Source organism: Ips typographus, linkage group LG3 (genome assembly GCF_016097725.1).
Source record: "Ips typographus isolate SLU linkage group LG3, UJ_Ityp_2.0, whole genome shotgun sequence".
In the NCBI taxonomy this organism is placed as follows: Eukaryota; Metazoa; Arthropoda; class Insecta; order Coleoptera; family Curculionidae; genus Ips; species Ips typographus.
The window spans coordinates 18,582,662-18,599,010 of NC_138424.1; the positions used below are offsets into that span (position 1 = coordinate 18,582,662).

The 16,349-nt window shown below is 35.1% G+C and overlaps 3 protein-coding genes across 4 annotated transcripts in view; all 3 read right to left on the bottom strand.

Moving 5' to 3' along the window:
* LOC145726112 (uncharacterized) overlaps nucleotides 1–1,581 on the bottom strand; it is a 134,741-nt gene extending 133,160 nt beyond the window's left edge. For both annotated transcript variants that reach the window (XM_081975059.1, XM_081975058.1), the window contains exon 1: nucleotides 1,381–1,581. The gene's annotated coding sequence lies outside the window, so the exon portion shown is untranslated. The remainder of the gene's footprint in view (nucleotides 1–1,380) is intronic.
* The window catches only part of Oseg2 (intraflagellar transport protein Oseg2), a 346,413-nt gene that overhangs the window by 20,181 nt on the left and 309,883 nt on the right, over nucleotides 1–16,349 (bottom strand). The gene's annotated exons all lie outside the window — the stretch shown is intronic.
* Nucleotides 7,145–12,841, bottom strand: LOC145726778 (uncharacterized). Its single transcript, XM_081976005.1, has 2 exons — nucleotides 12,641–12,841; nucleotides 7,145–8,994 (listed from the first exon to the last, which is right to left on the bottom strand). Exon 2 carries the CDS (start codon nucleotides 8,970–8,972, stop codon nucleotides 7,569–7,571), a length of 1,404 nt encoding a protein of 467 aa, XP_081832131.1. The 5' UTR covers nucleotides 8,973–8,994; nucleotides 12,641–12,841; the 3' UTR covers nucleotides 7,145–7,568.

The window sequence follows — 16,349 nt, forward strand, 5'->3', positions numbered from 1 at the left end:
TGTTAATTTTGGCTTCTCTCTTGGATAATTCATATTTTGTATTTTAAACTTTATGTTTTAACTTGACATGTGACTTTGTCACTAACTGCCAACTCGACTGCGATTCACCACTATCATACTTCAAACAAAGCTTAAGTTAAGTGTGTTCAGAATGTAATGTTTTCACCTGTATATGTTACAGTCTATACCACACTTAACTTAAGCTTGACTTACCCTCATTTGCACCCTTGTACTTTAAGGCAAGCTTAAGTTAAAAGTGGTTCACACAGTGTAGAATAGAGCTGTATAAAGTCACAGTCTCGATCACACTTAACTTAAGCTAGGCTTGAAGTTTGACAGTGCAAATGGCGGTTACAGTATGATGGTGCAAATCACCTTCTAGACTCCTGAAGAAATGTTAATATAAGTTCGGTAGTTGAAAAAAACCATGATGGTGTTATTAGTTTTGGCCTTAAATCCAATTACTTGCACTATCAATGTTAAAACTAAGGTTGAAACACTTTATTGCTTCATGATTACATCTATAAACCCTACATGCCCCTTTCCTTAACATTAACCAAGTTGAGTTGACAGTCTAAAGTTTAGTTTAGACTGTGTTATTTTGCCCTTTATCTGTCACATTCAAACCTCAACTTAGCTTTAGTTATACTCTTATAATAATTGACTTGGAAGTGTGGAAAAAACAGGCATAAGACAAGTACATTTTAAAAAAGGGCCCTTATTGAGCAAATCAATCTGTATGGGAAGTAAAAGATGACAATAACACTATGATTGCTGCAAGTACATACAATCAAACCCAAGCATGTTATTATAAATGGGATTATGAATCAAAATAACCAAATTTAGGTGTAATTTACTTACCTAGTTTCCCTGTACACCCTGTAATTAAAAACTAATTGGATTCAGTGCAAATACCACAGAAAACAGATTTTTAATAAAGATTACTTTAAAACACTGCACACACAGTAAAAAAAACTAAAAAAACAAGTGAAGTTGGCTAGTGTGAAATGGTCTGACATGAAAGGAATTCTCTGATTGGTCGAATTCAACATTTTCAACCAATGGGCGTCGAGAATTGTTTCCACCATATTTAAAAATGTAAAATACAGGAAATGTTTTCATGGTGTTGTTTCCAGGATTTTTTTTAGTAATAAACATAATAAAACCAGACAAAACAAGCCAGCAGAGCGTTAAAAACAGCCAAAAGTCAGTTTAAGTAATAAATATAAGGTTTTATAACCTATGTTTATGTTTATATTCTTGTTTTGGCAAAAGATAACCATAAAAACAACTTGGAATCATTGGCAAACCCAATATTAATGATTAAGCATAAAAATCGACAAAAATGTGTTTATACAGGGGGTAATGATTAGTGCTTACCTGAAATCCACAAACAGAGGGTAATACTGAGGGGTGAAACCCAAATATCTAAAACGTTTTTGCTAATTGACACAAACCAACACTATTATTTACAGTTATTTTAAACTTAAACGCACGTCTTTTTTAGGCTTTTTTTTGTAATTCGGAAACAGCAAGACAAAAAAACTAAATGTAAATACAGATAAATAAATTGTTAATTGATAATTTTGGCGGAAGGGGACCGAAAAACTAAACCGATTCTTATAAGATCAGGATCTGTAATACACAGACTTTTTGTCTTTTTCTACTACATTAGCCGTGGTAGGCACAAGAGAGAGAAAGACATAACCGCCCACTACTCTTAAGTCGAAGAATAGGAATGTGCGAAACAGTGGAAATCCCAGTGACATTAGTCTTTTTGCAGTAGGGATGGGCAACTTATACGCACTGGTATAAGTGTTGCAGAAAAAATAATGAAAAAATATATGTTTGAAACAAAAATTACCATAAGGAATACATTTAAAATATTTTTGTGATTCCAGCGTCGCCGCATCTATATGAAACAGTGGCAACAACAGATTTTTGTTCCTTTAATCTAGACAGTTTTTGATCTAATCAGTTTCTCTCTAAATGTTCTGGTTTTCTATTAAACATTGGAATTTTCGCTATTTGGAAGGCTGTAGCAGGCCAACGGTTTGCAAAATTACACTTAAAGCTACCTAATTTAATTGAAAAGAAGTAGTCCATATTTCCACTGTGGAGTAGTTAGTGTATAAGTGAAAGTAAAACATTCATACTCATACTAATGGCATATAATCTCTCATAACCAGTGTATTGCCACACTATTTCAATGACATTTGATAGAGCAGGATACAGATGCTTTAGTTTTGCACTAAACTTGCCAATCGAAAACGCCATTAGAGTCCGGATTAAAAAGCACTAAAATCGTGAAAAAAGCGCTTAATAAGTAAAATTATTTTCCTCAAAAAAGCTTTAAAAAGCACAAAACTCTTTCAGAGATGCAAATATTTTTACTTTTTTGAGTTCTAGAAATTTTTTCAAACTTTTAAACTGCTTTAGAAGCATATACGAAAGATTTTAGACATAGAGACATTTGGAAGGTTTTTAGACAGTTTAAAGAGCATGTTGAAGGTTCTGGAATGCATTAGAGGCATTTGGAAATTCTTAGGCGGTTCTAGAATTTTTTTGAAGCTTTTCGACTATTTTGATATCTTTTGGGAGCATCTGGGCTAGTTGGAATCTTTTAGAATGTTCTAGAAGCTTCCAAAAGACTTCCGACTGTTTTAGAAGCATTTTGGTTTTTCTGCAGTGTTTTGAAATCCTTTTAGATTACTTTAGGAACATTGAAGGTTCTGGACACCTAGTAGACGGTTCTACAAACTAGTTTTAAAAGCATACGGAAGCTTTTAGACTGCCTTGATTTTGTTTAAAAGCTTCTAGACTAGTTCAAGATCATTTGGAAGCCTTTAAAGCGTTCTAAAAGCTTTTGGAAACTTCTAGACTGTTTTGGAAGACTTTCGACTGCTTGAGAAGCATTTTGGAGTTTTTGTGGTGTTTTTTTTGTAATTCTAACCGTTTTCGAGATATTTTCCAAAAACTACTTTGATGCACTTTTCAATACTTTAACCCTGTAGCTTAGTTATTTTTGGGAGTTCAGAGTGGTTCAACCACTCAAACAAATCGTTTTGAACTACTCTTTTCACTGCTGTAGAGCAAAACATTGTATCTAAACAATTGTGTACAGAAGGAGCAAAAATAATGATTCGCTAACAATTTTGTGCACACCCTGTATACTGGCAACTGTATTGAAGTTCAAACGTTACGTAGTTTGGTTTAGTGGTCCATTAGGAACAATTTTGCACTTGTGTGTGTTTTTATGTAAATCTAACCGTTTTCAAAATATTTACTAAAAACCACTTTAATTCAGGCGGCGGTCAGTATAATAGGTCAGGAAAAACCTTTGTTGACAAATATTTGGTGCATTTTTCGAAAAAATCGCGAATAACTTGATTATTTGAAACGTACCATATAGACATATTAAATGATCGTAAGTGGCTAATGATTAGAGCTATCACGTGACGTTGAGCGGGCACCGCTAACTTGCCCCGTTTGGCGGCTAGAGGGCGTCAAACTTGATTACTTTTCTTCGGACATTTCAGACGCGGTCCACGAGAACGCTCAAAAAGTTTGCCGACGTAATCCCATCATTGGCCACTTCCAGGTTTCTGGTAGAGAAAGTCAGTCAAATCACTTCTCTAACTCACGTTCTGCCGCGTCGGACCTATGCATAACCTCCCCCAATGTACAGCCCCTGACCAACATTGTGGTGTCATCGGCAAACCCACCTAGCGTCCAGATTCATGGAGGGCAAGTTATTTATGTATATTAAAAAAAAAAATAGGGCCCAAAATTGAACCCTGGGGCACGCCAATCAAGACATTGTAACATCTGAGATCTCTGTGACAAATAAGAAGGGATAAGGCCAACACTTTGTGCGCTCACAGAGTCAAAGGCCTTGCTCAGGTCACAGAAGTGGACAGTGCTGTACTGATGCCTGAGAATACCCTTTACAGCGTCTCTGCCACAACTAAAGCCAAACTGGGATTTACTAAATAGACCATTTTCTTCACAGCGCTGCACTATCTCTAAAGCCATACATTTTTCTACAACCTTCGACACCACAGGAAGTATAGAAATTGGTCGGTATTTAACATCTCAGTGGATTCCTTCTTAAACACTGGAATTACTATTGCCCTTTTCAAAACCTCAGGGAAAACACAGTTTGTTGATGACCTCTCGAACCTCATTGTAAGAAACCTCTTCTTCTTCTTGAAATAGGCTTTCAGCCTGTTTTTCCAGCTTTAAGGAGTTCCTTGCGACGTCGACATCCAGCTATCCCTCCACCTCTTCTGGTGGTCTGCCTGGCGGTAAATTGTTGTACCTACAGCTCATAGATAGGAAATTCTTGAGAAGTTTCACGATCATGAAACAGCCGGTCATTTAGGCATCTCTAAAACGTTGTCTAGAGTTGCTGAACTGTATTATTGGGCAAATATGGCTGTTTACCGTTATGTTAGGAAATGCACTATTTGCGCTGCTAGTAAATCTAGTCATTTACCGCAGGCAGGTCTTATGGGTCAATACCGCAATTTTAATTCTCTTTTCCAGTTATTGTCGCTTGGTTAAGCGTACCGTAGGGTGGCTAGACGATATCAAACCGATTGCGAGGAAAAGATGGTCTCAAACAGCACAAGACAGAAATGCATGGAAGCGGATGAAAGAGATCTACGTTCAGGAGTGGACAAAGGAGGACTGATGAAGAACAGAAAGAAGGAGAAGTTATTGTCGGCTGATCTTATTGGTCCTTATTTAAGATCAAAATCGGGAAACCAGTACGTTCTTGTTGTGGTGGATTGCATCAACCAAGTAATAATCACGGCAATAATGGGATAAATCTATTTTCCAAGTTGCCCAGGCTATTAGACTGGCTAAACATGAAATTACTGGTTTCTCTTCTGCATTTTTAAACTTTGCCAAAAATGTACTTGTTGATGGACCATTTATGGTTTAATCATCAGTGATAATGCCGACAATAAACTGGAAATTTCTGATACAGTGCATAACCCCGATACAGTTCAGGAATTACCTAAGATCTATGAAGAAGTTCTGAAACGACTTCATAAATCTTACATTCAAAGTAAGCAACGTTCTGATTTTCGAACAAGAGATGTAAAGTATCGTGTTGGAGATCAGGTCTGGAAGAGAAATTATGTTTTATCTAAAGCAGTAGACGGTTTTGCTGCCAAGTTGGCACCTAAGTCCTCTCTAATTTGGTATACCCTTTGGTTGACAGGGATGAAAATAATTTGGGAAATTGGCATGTATCTGACATTAAAATGCATGTGACTTTAAGAGACGAGTCTGAGCATTCTGATGTGATTCGTCTGTAGGATTGGCTCTAACTTTGTATGCAATTCCGTTGGTGTTCTGGGCGTACACAATTTGAGTCGGTCCTGTGTTTTTCCTATTAAATGGATACAAAATGAACAATTTTTTTTTAATTTGGTAATAATGCCTCTCTATTCATTGTTTTGTGTTTTCATCAATTGATCCCTTTGTTTCATTACGGACCAGAACCTACCCATAGTTATTCCATAAGCAGACAACTTGCGAGCAAGATTTTGAATGCACAATTGCAACAATAAAATATTTACAAATTATTTAATTTTTTGCAGTGCCCTGACAATATTTTTAGTAAACAAAAATGTATATAAAAAACATAAAACTCGTGCATTCAAGGAATTGAGAAACAATCCTTACATGTAACAGTTAAATGGCTTTTCACCAATATGATTCTTAGTATGCAAGTTTAAAGCAATCTTTTGTCTAAAACATTTTCCACACTCTTTACATTTAAAAGGTTCTTCGTCAGTTTGAATCATAATTCGTTTTTTTAAATTAACCGATGCACAAAACATTCGTCACAGTATTTACATTGAAAAGGCTTTCCACCGGTGTGAATCATAGTAATATGGGTTTTTAAATGAGAAGCACATACAAAACTAATGTCACAATGTTTACATTTAAATGACGTTTCACCGGTGTGAATCTTAATGTGTTGCTTTAAATAAGATCTACGCGTAAAATATTTGCCACAAAGTTCACATTTAAATGCCGGAACAGATGGAAGACACTGGGGAAGGGCTTAGTCCAGCAGTGAATGACAATATAGGCTGATTGATGATGATGATGTCTGTTATACCTATATGGACCACTGATGAAATCACGCAAAAAATTGTTTTCACGTGCGCCATACTCTATAATAATGCCGCAATACATGTAAAGAAAAAAATACCAACGATGAGCGTTGACAAGATTTTGTTCAAGCATTCGACTAAGATAATTGCACACACGCAGCGGACTCCTTCACTTTTTAAGTCAGTTTGAATTACTGTATGTACTGTCCATCTCTTTTTAGCTATATACAAAGAACCTGGGGTTGTAACCTAATCATTCTGAAAGGGATGTATACCACCATGATTACCCTTAGAAGACTGGCATGCTTATGCATAACAGGAGCCATGAGAACAGGTCCTACAGCGGTAGTTTCATCTGACGTATCCGCCAGATGAAACTATTAGAAAATATAACTTTGTAAGTACGTTAAGCAACAAGAAAGAGTGGACCAATGAATCTGTTACTTACCGTCTGAGCGAACACACCATATAAATGGTATGCGGATGGATCCAAAATACACAAGAGAACCAAATACTCGGAGTCAATTAGAAATACCTCTTTCAGAATCGACAATGGCTATCTCAATCAGGATATTGCAATTCTGACTGGAAACGTCTAGGCAAAATTAATGAACTAGGCGGAACTAATAAAGTCACCTTGCTCTGGGTTCCAGAATTAAGAGAAAGCTAACATTCTGGCTAAAAAAGGGACCGAGACTCCTTTTACAAGACCAGAACCCCTCTGTGGCTTGGGGGAATACACCTGTAAACACGAGCTCAAATTGAAAGAGGAACACGAAACATCCAAGCTCTGGGAGCAACTCTGAATTGGCACACTCTAAGAAACTTCTTGGAGGTTACAACCTGGGAAAAAAGTAAAAAATTTGTAAAATTGAGAAATAAAACTTTCGCTCAATCACAGGTTTCCTCTTATGCTATCGCTTGAGAGACCACCTGAAGCAGATAGGCCTGGGAAAACACAGAAACTGCAGATTCTGTGAGGATGAGGAAAAGTAAAATAAAAAATATGCACAGATATCAATAGATTCAACCGTGTTGAGAGTACTCATTTTCCATCCTGCTGTTTTCGCAAAAAATATTACTTAATATTAGAAGTATTTTAAATAAAAAACACGCTCAAAACCGGAAATCTTTAACCGGTGTGATTTTTTGTATGACGCTTTAAACGAGATGCTAATGCAAAACTTTTTGTACAATCTTTACATTTAAAATACTATTCACTGGTGTGAATCCTCATATGTCTACTTAAACTAGATCTTTGCGTAAAATATTTGCCGATGAATATGGACGTTTAAATTACCTTTAGTCTTAAACCATTTTCCACAAACATTACATTTAAATGACTTTTCATCAGTATGAATCTTAGTATGTCCACTTAAACGAGAAACGAATGAAAAACCTTTTCCACAAACTTTACATTTAAAAGGCTTTTCAACGATGTGAATGAATCTTAACATGTCTACTGAGGTTAGATTTAGTTCTGAAAAATGTGTCACAGTATTTACATTTAAAAGGCTTTTCACCAGTGTGGGTTTTAATATGGTCGCTTAAAGAACTTTTAGTCGTTAAACATTTGTCACAATATTTACATTTAAAAGGTTTTTCACCGGTGTGACTCCTAATATGAGTTTTTAAATTAACAGCTTGTGTAAAACATTTGTCACAATATTTACATTTAAAAGGTTTTTCACCGGTGTGACTCCTAATATGAGTTTTTAAATTAACAGCTTGTGTAAAACATTTGTCACAATATTTACATTTAAAAGGCTTTTCACCAGTGTGGGTTTTAATATGGTTGCTTAAAGTACGTTTAGTCGTAAAACATTTGTCACAATATTTACATTTAAAAGGTTTTTCACCAGTGTGGGTTTTAATATGGTTGCTTAAAGTACCTTTAGTCGTAAAACATTTGTCACAATATTTACATTTAAAAGGTTTTTCACCGGTGTGACTCCTAATATGAGTTTTTAAATTAGCAGCTTGTGTAAAACATTTGTCACAATATTTACATTTAAAAGGTTTTTCACCGGTGTGACTCCTAATATGAGTTTTTAAATTAGCAGCTTGTGTAAAACATTTGTCACAATATTTACATTTAAATGGTCTTTGACCCGTGTGAATATTAATATGCCTTCTTAAATTAGATGTATATGCAAAAAATTTGTCACAATATTTACATTTATAACGGTTTTTTGCACTTTTTGCAATACATTTTAGCCGTGTGTCGCATTTATAGGGTTTTCGACTGTTATGTATCTCTAAGTGCTTTATAAGAGAACTTTTATCTAAAAAAAACTTTCCGCACTCGTTACAGCCATACTGTTGGTCATCTAAGTTAGTTGTCAAATGGTTGTTGAGATTAGACTGTGACTGAAAACGTATGGTACAGTACTTGCAATAATATTTCGACTTTTCAAGAATATTGTCTGAACCAAGAATTTTAAGATGACCGTTAATTTCAGCAGTATGTTGAGTTTGTTGTTCACTTTCACTGTGATGAATTGAATGTAAATTTGAATCTGAACTGTTCAAATTAGTTTGCGAAGCAACAGTTTCTCTAAGACAACTGTTTCGGTGCTGCTCATATTCGTCCAAATTGTAGAATTCCAAAAAACATTGTTCACATTCATATTCAGGTTCCGGTTTATCGTCCATATTATGCTCAATAACATGGATCACAATGGCAAGTTTAGTGTCAAGCTGTCGACGACACCTCTCGCAGAAATACTTGCATGTTGGTTGGTGTTGGTGGAATTTGACTTCACGCAGATCATCAAAACACTCTTTGCAAGTCAAACATTTGTAATAAGATTCCTTTCCTTTACGATCAACCATTTTTTCAGTCAGCAAATTGTACCTAAAAAAAATCGGGGTTAATATGGATTCACAACCACTACAGAAAAAGCGCAATATTATAGTATGACATCCTAACGACATGTACGAATATTCAATGGGGAACTAAAAAAAAACAATACTTTGAGTACACTTTGCTTCTTAATTTGGTATTACTTTTTACAGATTACTATTACTTAAACCTACGCCCTGAAGTGCAATTACAAAACTGAGATTGAGACCTTGATGATGATGAAATAAATCTTTATAAAACGACAACGATAAAAGTATATAATAATAGAATATAACACTTAAAATAACTTTATTTCAAGGATAGTTTTTAAAGAAAGCTGTGAAAATAATCCACACTGTTGGTCATTTCTATACATACTAGAAGCATTGAATTAATCCACATATTTGCTGCTGTCTCAAGAATCATAAGTATTTCAGTTTTTTGCGCCAAAAACAAACTCATTACTCCTTCACTAGTAAATAATAAATTGGATAAAATTTGCTACCTTTCAAATTTATTAACATGTTTTCTGTGATATTTTCGTCACAAGAATACAATACCCAAAAAATATACAATCAAGTACATGAAACTAAATTAAGAAACATTGACAAAACTTATACAGTATGTTCTACGATTCTCTATACAGGGATCTCGCTTCCCGTAAGAGCTATTGCAAAGGTTAAATGGGGAAAGTTTTAGAGAATCTAATAGGCAATCCAACACCGTTTTAAAAATATTTAATTTTTGCTTCGTTTTTGAATTATTTTCGTAGAACCAAAAACGGTCATTTTCAAAAAAGTGCTGTATTTTCGCTAATTTCAAAAATTCTTAAATTTGGCTTCAACATTGTTAGAGCAACTTTTTAAGGACTATCTTTCTGTGTATTTCGTTTTCAATTCCGACGTTTCGGTCTCGAGATACCAAGATACCATCATAAACTTCTTGTTTTCTTATGGACGCTATTTTGTTTTTGCATTAAAATGATGTATTACATGTTACAAATGTACTTTTATGTTAAAAAAGCTAAAAAACAGTTTGATTCTAAGTTGGTTTTGACTTAGGTCGCCATTTGCCGTAAAAATACATTGTGGAATATGACAGTGACATTAATTTGATTGGGTTTTTCAAAAATGATTTACTTAATCCTAAAAATAACACAACATCACAGTTTTCCCACTGGTTTGACTTGTATTAAGTCCTTTTCAAAGGTATAAAAGAAGAAGTACAGTAATTACCCCTCCTTTGGAACAAAAAATTTTCCAGGAAAATGGAAGGAGACCATAGTAGGTATGTCCCATATTCAAAAAAGGGAAAACATCTGATATACAAAATTACAGGCCTATTTCTTTACTATCATGTCCTGCCAAGTTATTTGAATCTATTATATACAAATATGTTTATGGTTTTGTACACAAGAAAATCAGTGTATATCAGCATGGTTTTCGTGCAATCTACAAATCTGTGTAATATTGCCCAATGCATTGCTGAAAATTTGGATAACAAATGCCAGGTCAATGTGATTTACACTGATTTTACAAAAGCCTTCGATAAGGTGTCACATTCTATTTTGCTGTCCAAATTGAAGAACGAATTTGGCTTTCATGGAAATTTGGTAACATTTTCATATTTAAGAAATAGGAAACAACACAGGTAGTCTTAAAGGATTTCAGTCAAAGTATTATTTGACCAATTCAGGTATTCTGCAAGATTCTTACCTTGGATTTCTTATGTTTTTGCAACAGCATAGTGGGTGGGGTTACAAATTGTATTGATGTTTGCTGATGATTTGAAATTATACTGCAGGGTAGGCAATGAGATTGTCAAATTTTTGAACTTAATATTAATGTTAGCAAGAGCTGTGTCCTTCAGTTGTCTAGAAAAATGAGCCTAATAAACTTCACCTACAAAAAGACAAAACACTGATGGGATGGCTCTCAGGTTTCAGAAATGCAGGATCTTGGAGTGACTGGTTTTGATTCAGAGTTGACATTTAGGTCTCGAATGCACCAAATAACAAAGACAGTACAAGTACAGTACAAGACAGTAACAATCATAAATACACCATTGAAAGAGTGCAAAATAGATTCTTAAGTTATTATAAGGAAACTGGTAGGTTTGAAATCCATATTCCCAAATTTGATGTTATGAAAACACACAATCTTAAACCTCTAGAAAATCATAGAAAAATCGCATCTATACCTGTATAAACTAAGTAGGTAATTCTGAACTATTGACTAGATTGAGTTTTGGTGTTTCAATATGTATAGTCTATATAACCAAATTCAGGATATTATTGATATATTTAGTGTAGGTTTGAATTAATTTAAAAGAAGAACAAATGAATTAATTTAATCTAATTAGTTTAAATAATACTAGTATTAGGTATAATTAGACAGTACATAGTTAAAACAAATGTAGATTCTGTTTCCTACTCTGTAATTGGATATTTATATCTGTAGAGTTTATAGTAAATAAATAATTTTGCAGCTAGCCTCCTAATTGTTGAAACTGAATTTGAGTTTGGTTTTGAATGTGACAAAACAAAAAAGTCATAGTCTGAACTATTTTTAACTTAAGTTTTGTTTAAATATGATGATGCCTCAGATGGTGCAATCACTCTTTGGTGATACAAGTCACAAGTTAAATTATTATAATTACAAAAAATATAAAATCCAAACAATCAGGAAAATAAAATGGAAGAACAGACAAATTTAAAGTTTTTTAATTTCTTAAAGTTTGGATGATTTTTTTGTGTTGCATTGAATAAGAGGTTTGATATTTTGTTAATTTTGGCTTCTCCTCTCTTGGATAATTCATATTTTGTATTTTAAATTTTATGTTTTAACTTGACATGTGACTTTGTCACTAACTGCCATCTCGACTGCCATTCACCACTGTCATAGTTCAAACAAGTGTGTTCAGAATGTAATGTTTTCACCTGTATATGTTACAGTCTGCACCACACTTAACTTAAGCTTGACTTACCCCCATTTGCACCCTTGTACTTTAAGGCAAGCTTAAGTTAAGAGTGGTTCACACAGTGTAGAATACAGCTGTATAAAGTCACAGTCTGGATCACACTTAACTTTAGCTAGGCTTGAAGTTTGACAGTGCAAATGGCGGTTACAGTATGATGGTGCAAATCACCTTCTAGACTCCTGAAGAAATGTTAATATAAGTTAAAACCATGATGGTGTTATTAGTTTTGGCCTTAAATCCAATTATTTGCACTATCTATGTTAAAACTAAGGTTGAAACACTTTATTGCTTCATGATTACATCTATAAACCCTACATGTCCCTTTCCTTAACATTAACCAAGTTGTTGACAGTCTAAAGTTTAGTTTAGACTGTGTTATTTTGCCCTTTATCTGTCACATTCAAACCTCAACTTAGCTTTAGTTATACTTATATTAACTGACTTGGAAGTGTGGGAAAAACAGGCATAAGACAAGTACATTTTAAAAAAGGGCCCTTATTAGGGCCCCAGTTTAAGTAATAAATATAAGGTTTTATAACCTGTGTTTATGTTTATATTCTTGTTTTGGCAAAAGATAACCATAAAAACAACTTGGAATCATTGGCAAACCCAATATTAATGATTAAGCATAAAAATCGACAAAAATGTGTTTATACAGGGGGTAATGATTAGTGCTTACCTGAAATCCACAAACAGAGGGTAATACTGAGGGGTGAAACCCAAATATCTAAAACGTTTTTGCTAATTGACACAAACCAACACTATTATTTACAGTTACTTTAAACTTAAACGCACGTCTTTTTTAGGCTTTTTTTTGTAATTCGGAAACAGCAAGACAAAAAACATTCATAAATGTAAATACAGATAAATAAATTGTTAATTGATAATTTTGGCGGAAGGGGCCGAAAAACTAAACCAATTCTTATAAGATCAGGATCTGTAATACATAGACGTTTTGTCTTTTTCTACTACATTAGCCGTGGTAGGCACAAGAGAGAGAAAGACATAACCGCCCACTACTCTTAAGTCGAAGAATAGGAATGTGCGAAACAGTGGAAATCCCAGTGACATTAGTCTTTTTGCAGTAGGGATGGGCAACTTATACGCACTGGTATAAGTGTTGCAGAAAAAATAATGAAAAAATATATGTTTGAAACAAAAATTACCATAAGGAATACATTTAAAATATTTTTGTGATTCCAGCGTCGCCGCATCTATATGAAACAGTGGCAACAACAGATTTTTGTTCCTTTAATCTAGACAGTTTTTGATCTAATCAGTTTCTCTCTAAATGTTCTGGTTTTCTATTAAACATTGGAATTTTCGCTATTTGGAAGGCTGTAGCAGGCCAACGGTTTGCAAAATTACACTTAAAGCTACCTAATTTAATTGAAAAGAAGTAGTCCATATTTCCACTGTGGAGTAGTTAGTGTATAAGTGAAAGTAAAACATTCATACTCATACTAATGGCATATAATCTCTCATAACCAGTGTATTGCCACACTATTTCAATGACATTTGATAGAGCAGGATACAGATGCTTTAGTTTTGCACTAAACTTGCCAATCGAAAACGCCATTAGAGTCCGGATTAAAAAGCACTAAAATCGTGAAAAAAGCGCTTAATAAGTAAAATTATTTTCCTCAAAAAAGCTTTAAAAAGCACAAAACTCTTTCAGAGATGCAAATATTTTTACTTTTTTGAGTTCTAGAAATTTTTTCAAACTTTTAAACTGCTTTAGAAGCATATACGAAAGATTTTAGACATAGAGACATTTGGAAGGTTTTTAGACAGTTTAAAGAGCATGTTGAAGGTTCTGGAATGCATTAGAGGCATTTGGAAATTCTTAGGCGGTTCTAGAATTTTTTTGAAGCTTTTCGACTATTTTGATATCTTTTGGGAGCATCTGGGCTAGTTGGAATCTTTTAGAATGTTCTAGAAGCTTCCAAAAGGCTTCCGACTGTTTTAGAAGCATTTTGGTTTTTCTGCAGTGTTTTGAAATCCTTTTAGATTACTTTAGGAACATTGAAGGTTCTGGACACCTAGTAGACGGTTCTACAAACTAGTTTTAAAAGCATACGGAAGCTTTTAGACTGCCTTGATTTTGTTTAAAAGCTTCTAGACTAGTTCAAGATCATTTGGAAGCCTTTAAAGCGTTCTAAAAGCTTTTGGAAACTTCTAGACTGTTTTGGAAGACTTTCGACTGCTTGAGAAGCATTTTGGAGTTTTTGTGGTGTTTTTTTTTGTAATTCTAACCGTTTTCGAGATATTTTCCAAAAACTACTTTGATGCACTTTTCAATACTTTAACCCTGTAGCTTAGTTATTTTTGGGAGTTCAGAGTGGTTCAACCACTCAAACAAATCGTTTTGAACTACTCTTTTCACTGCTGTAGAGCAAAACATTGTATCTAAACAATTGTGTACAGAAGGAGCAAAAATAATGATTCGCTAACAATTTTGTGCACACCCTGTATACTGGCAACTGTATTGAAGTTCAAACGTTACGTAGTTTGGTTTAGTGGTCCATTAGGAACAATTTTGCACTCTTGTAGTTTTTATGTAAATCTAACCGTTTTCAAAATATTTACTAAAAACCACTTTAATTCAGGCGGCGGTCAGTATAATAGGTCAGGAAAAACCTTTGTTGACAAATATTTGGTGCATTTTTCCAAAAAATCGCGAATAACTTGATTATTTGAAACGTACCATATAGACATATTAAATGATCGTAAGTGGCTAATGATTAGAGCTATCACGTGACGTTGAGCGGGCACCGCTAACTTGCCCCGTTTGGCCGCTAGAGGGCGTCAAACTTGATTACTTTTCTTCGGACATTTCAGACGCGGTCCACGAGAACGCTCAAAAAGTTTGCCGACGTAATCCCATCATTGGCCACTTCCAGGTCTCTGGTAGAGAAAGTTAGTCGAACCGTTTTGCTTTTGTTCAGCAGGAGTTGGTTTGTGCCAAACCACTTCTCTAACTCACGTTCTGCCGCCTCGGACCTATGCATAACCTCCCCCAATGTTCAGCCCCTGACCGACATTGTTGTGTCATCGGCAAACAGTGTACACCTAGCGTCCAGATTCAGTGAGGGCAAGTCACTTATCTATATTAAAAAAAATAGGGCCCAAAATTGCACCCTAGGGCACGCCAATCAAGATATTGTGACATCTGAGATCTCTGTGACAAATAAGAAGGGATAAGGCCAACACTTTGTGCGCTCACACAGTCAAAGGCCTTGCTCAGGTCACAGAAGAGAACAGTGCTGTACTGATGCCGGAGAATACCCTTTACAGCGTCTCTGCCACAACTAAAGCCAAACTGGGATTTACTAAATAGACCATTTTCTTCACAGCGCTGCACTATCTCTAAAGCCATACATTTTTCTACAACCTTCGACACCACAGGAAGTATAGAAATGGGTCGGTATTTAACATCTCAGTGGATTCCTTCTTAAACACTGGAATTACTATTGCCCTTTTCAAAACCTCAGGGAAAACACAGTTTGTTGATGACCTCTCGAACCTCATTGTAAGAAACCTCTTCTTCTTCTTGAAATAGGCTTTCAGCCTGTTTTTCCAGCTTTAAGGAGTTCCTTGCGACGTCGACATCCAGCTATCCCTCCACCTCTTCTGGTGGTCTGCCTGGCGGTAAATTGTTGTACCTACAGCTCATAGATAGGAAATTCTTGAGAAGTTTCACGATCATGAAACAGCCGGTCATTTAGGCATCTCTAAAACGTTGTCTAGAGTTGCTGAACTGTATTATTGGGCAAATATGGCTGTTTACCGTTATGTTAGGAAATGCACTATTTGCGCTGCTAGTAAATCTAGTCATTTACCGCAGGCAGGTCTTATGCGTCAATACCGCAATATTAATTCTCTTTTCCAGTTATTATCGCTTGGTTAAGCGTACCGTAGGGTGGCTAGACGATATCAAACCGATTGCGGGGAAAATATGGTCTCAAACAGCACAAGACAGAAATGCATTGAAGCGGATGAAAGAGATCTACGTTCAGGAGTGGACAAAGGAGGACTGATGAAGAAGAGAAAGAAGGAGAAGTTATTGTCGGCTGATCTTATTGGTCCTTATTTAAGATCAAAATCGGGAAACCAGTACGTTCTTGTTGTGGTGGATTGGATCAACCAAGTAATAATCACGGCAATAATGGGATAAATCTATTTTCCAAGTTGCCCAGGCTATTAGACTGGCTAAACATGAAATTACTGGTTTCTCTTCTGCATTTTTAAACTTTGCCAAAAATGTACTTGTTGATGGACCATTTATGGTTTAATCATCAGTGATAATGCCGACAATAAACTGGAAATTTCTGATACAGTGCATGCACCCCGATACAGTTCAGGAATTACCTAAGATCTATGAAGAA

Coding starts and splice junctions, on each gene's coding strand:
- LOC145726778 (XM_081976005.1), bottom strand. CDS start 8,972: ATGGTTGATCGTAAAGGAAAGGAATCTTATTACAAATGTTTGACTTGC.